Source organism: Lolium perenne, chromosome 3 (genome assembly GCF_019359855.2).
Source record: "Lolium perenne isolate Kyuss_39 chromosome 3, Kyuss_2.0, whole genome shotgun sequence".
In the NCBI taxonomy this organism is placed as follows: domain Eukaryota; kingdom Viridiplantae; phylum Streptophyta; class Magnoliopsida; order Poales; family Poaceae; genus Lolium; species Lolium perenne.
Genome location: NC_067246.2, coordinates 35,786,317 through 35,793,809, shown reverse-complemented (window position 1 = coordinate 35,793,809; position 7,493 = coordinate 35,786,317). Strand labels below are relative to the sequence as shown.

At 43.1% G+C, this 7,493-nt stretch overlaps 1 protein-coding gene across 3 annotated transcripts; it reads left to right on the top strand.

Annotated features, from left to right (window-relative positions):
- Positions 1 to 1,067: 1,067 nt before the first annotated feature.
- On the top strand, positions 1,068 to 5,694 carry LOC127340743 (uncharacterized). Of its 3 annotated transcripts, none has more exons than XM_051366494.2 (4): positions 1,068 to 2,639; positions 2,759 to 2,999; positions 4,655 to 4,771; positions 5,191 to 5,319. In XM_051366494.2, the coding sequence occupies exons 1-3, from the start codon at positions 1,176 to 1,178 to the stop codon at positions 4,765 to 4,767; spliced, it is 1,818 nt and encodes a 605-aa protein (XP_051222454.1). In that variant the 5' UTR covers positions 1,068 to 1,175; the 3' UTR covers positions 4,768 to 4,771; positions 5,191 to 5,319. The 3 variants fall into 3 exon arrangements, with proteins under 3 accessions (XP_051222454.1, XP_051222453.1, XP_051222452.1); XM_051366493.2 differs by lacking the exon at positions 4,655 to 4,771 and having other exon boundaries at positions 1,072 to 2,414; positions 2,493 to 2,639; positions 5,191 to 5,694; XM_051366492.2 differs by lacking the exon at positions 4,655 to 4,771 and having other exon boundaries at positions 1,072 to 2,639; positions 5,191 to 5,694.
- Positions 5,695 to 7,493: the final 1,799 nt, after the last annotated feature.

The window sequence follows — 7,493 nt, the reverse complement described above, 5'->3', positions numbered from 1 at the left end:
GTCCTCCCCCGCCCCGACCATTCCTCTAAGCCCCGTCTCTTCTTCTCCGGTGCAGGCGTCCCACACCCGCACCCCTAACCCTAAGTTTCATCCTCGCCTTCACCGGCTCTAGCTCGGCGGAAGTTCCCCTGCCCCCTCCCTCCTCCCGCTCGATATGCGCAAGGTAGAAGACAACCGCGTGAATCTTGGCGTGATTCAACGGCCGCAGATTTTACTGAGATCTAAGTTAAATCCCATTTTACCGAGAATTAGCAAAACCATATGTTTATGCCTTAGCAACTAGATGCAAATAGTTAACATCAATGTCTTTTCAATACTTTTTTGTGTGAAAAGAAGTAGACATTGATGTTTTTTCCGTCATGGGGTCTGTCTTCGTTTAACAGTGTCACCGAAACCATCACATATGTGATCTATCAAATTATTTAATTTCAGGAGAACATTAGTTTCAACATATATATTTACATGAACATGTGTAATCACCAAGGTTTTAAAATAGCGCGTTATTTATTTGCTAATGGCGCCCAATAACATATTTTAACAGTAAACGCTAAATTTTACTAGTAACTTCGCTCGCTATGACGCTATTTTTGAAATAGCATCTTATATCGTGCTAAAACATCGTAGCGTTAGCTCGCTATTTTTTATAGCCTGTTGGTACAAGGGTTCGAGTTTTCCTCGTTTAGAAAAGAAGAAATTTATGTTTGTTTTTTTGTGGTGATGAACGTTAATCTGTTGATTCTTTTTCTAAATCAGAAGATGATATTTTTAAATAAACAATTTATACTATGTTGTTTCCTCGTGAAATACTAATGTTAGGCTTCTAAAAAATTGGTGAACTATTTTTGTATGTGATTATGAATGTACGAATCTACCACTTTTGGACTCAAATCCTTTATTTTAAGAATTTATCTGATATATTTTTTCAACACGTCATTTGAAATATACCACGATATAGCGTTTATATTATTTAGAGGATGCCGCCACTATTTCTTTTAGCCTGCTATTTTAAACCTCGGTAATCACCAAAGACTACCCTTGACGTGGCCATCCGATCAAAAAAGATCCAACGGCGAGATGGGTGGCCAACGAATAATCAGTCGATCGAACGGAAGTCTTTTTCCAATCCGATCGAATCTTCCCTCTAGCCGGAGCTGGAGGGGACGTCGCCGCCGGCGATGGCGCTGGTGCCCGACTGCCCCCCGGATCTCCGGATCTACAAACCGATTTTCGATTGCGGGTTAGGTTTGCGCCAAGAGCAGTCTGAGCATAGATCGCGGCTGCTGCGCAAGATCCAAGACTCCTACCGCAAGGCGCTGGAGCGGCTGAACCCCAGGGCGAGGCCCGGCATGGCTGCGCGCTTCCTCGACGGCGGGGGATTCTGCCTGGGCCTCCTCGACCCGGTCTCCAACATCGTCGCCAACACGCTCGTCTCCTACGGGCGCGCGGTACCGGCCGCCGCCGGCGAGTGCGACCTCGTGTACGTCCCCGAGGAAAAGCTCAGGGACCTGGAGCGCCGGTCGCTGGGCGGCATGGTCACCTTCCTCACCCGCTTCTTCCCTTACCTCCCCGACTGCCACGCGGTTCGCTTCCTGCTGCTCGCCGACGCCGATCTCATGGTCGCCTTCCGCATCGTCGCGTTGGACCTCGGCATGAGCCGAATCGGGTCCGACAAGCCCGCCTTCGACGACGCCCTCGGCATGGCCTTCAAGTGCGCCGCCATGGCCGCCAAGCACCCAAACCCTGACCAGCTCTCGTGCGACTGGCTCGCCATCTCCAGCCGCCTCCACGACACCGCGCGCCTCCTCGACGAGGTGCGCCGGCGCTCCCCCTCATCCAGCCTCGACAAGCTCGCCAAGCTGCTCGACGGATCGCCGCTGCCACTCCACTCATCCATGTGGGCTCCGTTTGTAGCCGTCGCAGATTCTCGTTGTCCCCGCAGCATGCCGTACCTGCACAGCAGCGCTCTCAAGGGAACACTCCAGGACGCCATCCACGGCTTTTACCTCAATGCCATGGCCCGGCTGCCGGCCGGCGAGCTGCGCTCCCGCTTCCACCGCAGCCTGCTCATTGCCGGCCACTGCTACGGCCCGCTCGATCCTGTCTCCAACATCATCATCAACACCATCTGGTACGACGCAGCCTTCCCACCTACCGTAAAGCTCGAGGTGGATGTGATCGGCACAATGATTCTCCACCGGATGGAAACCCGCTCCACGTTCGGCCTCCTATCCTTCCTCTCAACACGTTACCACCATATCGATTTCAATCGAGCTATTGGCTGCCTGCTCCAGGCAGATGGCGACCTCCTCCTAGCTGATCGTCGCCTTGATGCTGAGGCGACTGCTGACTTGGAGAAGGCCTTTTTCGCTGCCGCTACGGCTGCCCATCACCCCAACCCTGATGCTCAAGCAAAGGTTTTGCATTCCTGTCCATCTCAGCAGATATCAATGCTACTGAAGGGCAGTGGCCAACTCTCTTCTGAAGATGTTCAGTGCCTTGCCAGGTTGTTGTGTCCTGAGGCCGCCTGCAGTGAGCAGCCACTTCGCCCGTTCGCTCATCCATGGCACCTGAGTTCACATACAAGAATTTCCGAAAAGATCAATGCTGCCCTGAGTGCGTATGCTGCAATGCAGAGTGCGGTAGGTTTGTTTCGCTCGGTGTTTGTTTGTTTGGCGCTAACATTTTGTCACATGTTTGTGCTATGCCAAAGTAGCTCCTCACTGAACTAATCTAATTTACTTCCTCTCTCCATTTACAGGAACCCACGTATGAGCTTCATACTATCTGTGGCGTGAACAAATACGTGTCAGGCCCAGTTGGCACTGTTGGTAAGTGCTACCGCACTCATGTCAATTTCCTGGCAACACCCAAAGGCACTCAGTTTCCTACCGGGACAACTCCGCTGCTATTCTTCGCTGAGTTTTGCAACGATGATGAGAAAGACAGAGCTGGAACACTACCCTTTGTCTGCCGTGTGTCAGTGCCGCTACCATGCACAGGTATGTTTTAGCTAGCCCTGTGTAAATTGCTTTCGTATAGTATCCTTAACCTTATCGAAAAATATAGTATCCTTAAGTAAACATGTGAAAAGCATGAATTTTATGTATACTTTTTGGTTATCTAGTTGTTGCCAAGTAGTGTTGCTAGTTAATCTATTAACAACTACTCCCTCCGCTCGTAAATAATCGACGCGGGGTCATGCCAGAAGTAAACAACGTCTAGGCAAAGTGTGTGTCAATTAATTCAGACCAGAGGTAGTAGCTGTTAATAAATTAAATACTTCTGTTAAGTGTTGGGCTGATGGGATCGGATCCTCAAGTCAGAGCCTCAGAGGTACCGTGTCTTCATGGTTCCAGCAAAACAGCGCACCGGGCCAACTTTCGGATTTTATCAAACTAAATGACTGTTCCATGTGATCCTATTGTCATATAACAGCACTTCGACTTGGTCTTAAAATCAGCAAACTGAATAAACGAAGTTCTGCATCTTGACATTTCTGTCAAACCTTTAGATCCATGTTTTACTAAAGATAATCTGGATTGTACGACAACTAAAGTTCTGAAACTTGTGGACTGAGTTCTTTTTTCCATTGGAATCTGTCGATGTTTTTCCATATGTCCTGGGAAAACCCAAGTTCTGAAATTTCGAGACTATAGCTGCTACATCATGCTGTTAAAATATTCCAGTAATCCGGAGGTCATTTTGTGCTAGTGTTTGACAGTTGTATTCTGCAGAGCAAACACCATTTAGAATCACAAAGCATGTAAATTGCAAATGGAGCGTACCGCCAACAGATCAATAATAACTCGTAAGGAATCCCCTTGTGAACCATTTGGAATGCTCCCATAATCTTGCACGGCTACTGAACCAAGGTTGTGATGTGCTACTCATGTTGTCAAGTTGCTGCAAATAAACACAAAGGTCAATCAAAATATGTCTTTATTAAAACAAACAAGAAAGTAATTTTTACTTTATAAAAAACATACCACGGGTAAATCTTGTTTGTCCTTTCTTACCTTTCTTTGTAACTTTAGTTGGTGCATTATTTTTCTTAGTTTGCTTGATCACATTGTTGCTAGCAATCAAAATCAGTGCAAAGTGTCAGAAAAAAAAAAGATTTTGTTGAACCAACATCAAAGGAATTATTCCCTATCCTAGTATATAAGGAAAATACAGTAGATAATTCTTCTTTCTTCCTTTGCTTAAACCATTTCCTGTATTACCTCTCAATCCAACGTGCCTTTGGCTTTGAACTTTTTTTCTGAGGACGGTGTTGAGCACTTTAGATAGCATTTGACTCCTCTGATATCTCTTGGGTATCATATCCAGCACCAGGGCTACTCCCACATAGATTATTCATGCGTCATTGTCATTGTACTTAAGGGTATCAAGGTCATTCTCCACCAAAATTCAACAATCTTCAGACTTAGCAGCTTGAGTAGCTCAATTGCCAAATTTGTGTAAGAGTAACCTATGGCGAGGATGGTGTCCAATACTGGATTTTCAACAACGTTCCTTTTAATAGTTCCACACAGTGCTTTCCGAGTCCACCACTTCAAAATGTAATGTGCCGGCCATATCATAATATCTACTATCCATCAAATCAAGAATTATTAGGGAATGAGCACTTCTTATTCTCTGCCCACAACTGCAGGTAGTTGCTTGTTCCAACGGATTAACCATGGATTCATCATCAAATGTGGGATCTTCCGGTTGACTACCAAGTGCTACTGTAAATTTCAATTCACATTTGGTAGTCTAGCATAAGCTGGTATAGATTTCTTGTACTCTGATTTTTATCCTTGGTACTCTATCCTTTGACTCGTATTCTGCATCCAACTCAAGGTCTCGTTTTCCTTGCAAAGCCTGTTCAAAATGCTTCAAAAACTGAACAATGTCAATCTGATTTCCGTGGTGTTTTTTGTCATTGTTTAGGCTACCACTTAGTTGCGTGCACTTTGCATTTCCAAGGTGAAAGCATCCCTCATTTAACATTCAGCCCACTTATATTTGTGTTCCCAATTTTTGGCCTAATTGTCACATAAGGTTGGAGTTTGCAGCCATATGAGGCATAATTTGCTCTAAAAAAAAGAGGCATAATTTTTTATTCCGTATCATAAAATATACTAGTATCATTTATTATAATATTTGTCCCAACGCATAATTGTTAGTGACCTTTGTTGTTGACAGAACGAGTACGGTGCCTTTACTGTGATCACATGGGGATTAGGATCGTGCATCCGGTTGGGGAAGATTTCCATGGGCGCAAGTTGGATTTTGAGAAGATGGTCTGTGGAGAAGACCCTTGCGATGATGATTTTGATCCTGCAGTGGAGAAGCCATATTACACCAACATGAACATCATCGAACATAGCCGTGGGACGACGGAGATGGTTAGAGGTAGGGTAGAAGAGGATTGCCTTTACAATGATCCGTTGGAGCATAGTAGTGATGAGTATGGCCGTGACCTGACTTTGATGAGCGATGAGTATGATAGTGATTTGGATTCCATGGCTGATAAGCGTCATGTCTCTCACCCCATGGTAATAACATCGTGTTGTAGTGTTTATTAAGATGTCTGTAAAATTGAAAGTCAATGTGCAGCGTAGTGTTGTGACTATGCTAGAGAACATTGTCTTAACCTGAGTTCAAGATGATGCCCAAGTAATATAACAAATGACTAGTGTACTAGAATATCCTCCTACTATGTTCACCGAGACACCGACTGTGGCATTGATTTAGAACCGACAGTTTATTATTGTTTGCATTGAGGGAAATCCACGACTGATCTCGAGCTCATATGCTCCCTAAATCACAGTTGCATAGTTGCCTTGTGATCTGGGCCAAATACTATATTTCGTTGTGTATTGATATTGTATTCTGTCTTATGAAGGCACACGTGAGTGCACTGACATGTTCAGGACCCACCGATGAGGTGCAGCGGTCATAATGTTCCCAACTTTGCTCGTTTCCGTTCAGTTCATCAGTTCAAACTAAGGACAATCAATGCGCAAGCAATTAATACCTGCCCCATCAGTTCATGCCATGACTAGTGTCAGCGAAGTACATAATCAGAGATATTTGCACAACTAATCAACAAGCATGCCTGTTAGCAATGGGATGACAATAAGCATTAGCTTCACTAGGGAACCGCTATATTGCCTCTCACTTAAGTTCTTAAGTAAAAAATGGTTCTAACAAAAGCACCTGAATTATTTGCGGCAATTTCTCACTCGGCAACTCATAGTCCAAATGTAGTACAGTACAATGTTTTTGAACACAAAAAAATGCTTTGGATAAAAATCTGTCCCAGTCGGACAACATGTTTTTACGGTTGGACCATCCTATGTCCTCATAATTTGAGAAAGAAAAGCAAGACTAGAAACAAAGTCAAGGAAATAATTAGGGGATTAGACACAAATATTCAAACTAATTTCAACAATTTGCGCTAAACATGAGAAAAAACAACACGGGAACAAAAACTAATATTGTCCTAGTGTACTGTGTACTCCATTGTCTGGTGGAGTGGTGCACTATGTCTCCTCTCGATTCTGCCGACTGCTATTACTTACACATCACACTTTGTATCTATTATTTTGCAACGTTTTGTATTTGTCAAGCAAAATACATTGACACAGCTCTCAATGCTCCTCATGACCAATCAATTGAGCGGGAGCAGATGAGTGTAGAAACACAGTGTCCCCCTTTGTTTGCGAACTTGTATGTTGAAATGTTTCTTGTGAAAATTTTGGTTGTGCAACTTCGGTATTCGAATTTCGTTGTATTTTTTTGTTTTTCCATTTATTATATTTTCATAATTCTAGAAAGATTCACTGTCCATTGTCATTCCAGCTGCCTAGCATAATGCGTGTAGTGCATGTACATGTTTACTAGTTAACATAGAAATGGATAAATTTTTTTACTTCATTATAACTCATCAAGTCATTAAAGCTATGTTCTTTTGTTGATATAAGTCATCCATATTACTATCTTGAATATAATTTAAAGTTTTAGTTACTACAATTTCAGTCTAAACACGCTAATGCATACTAAGGTTCGTATGACACATTGTCGTAATATGTATCATTACAAATACATTTTTATTGCTAAATTGAAATCTTTTTTCACAAAATTGTGTGTAGTTTAGTTTGAGATGTTCTAGGAACTATTTAGTGACAACATATTTCTTTTTAAATCTAAGCAAACATATAGATATCATGACATTACTAATTTGTATGCATGTATTGTTTTTAATAATATCCTTAAATATCTAGAGAACTCGGTGGATAGTTAGTGTGCATAAATCTAAAAAGTAACTGGCTAAGTTTTGGGGCGTACAAGACTTAGGTGAAACTAAAAGCATCATTCTAGATAGCATGAATGTCAACTACTAGTTTTGTCCTTGGATCCGGTAGTAGCCCATGATTTTCGAAATTAGTATTCGAAATAATTATGTGGCGGTCATGATGTTTGAAAGGGTAATAACCATTAGA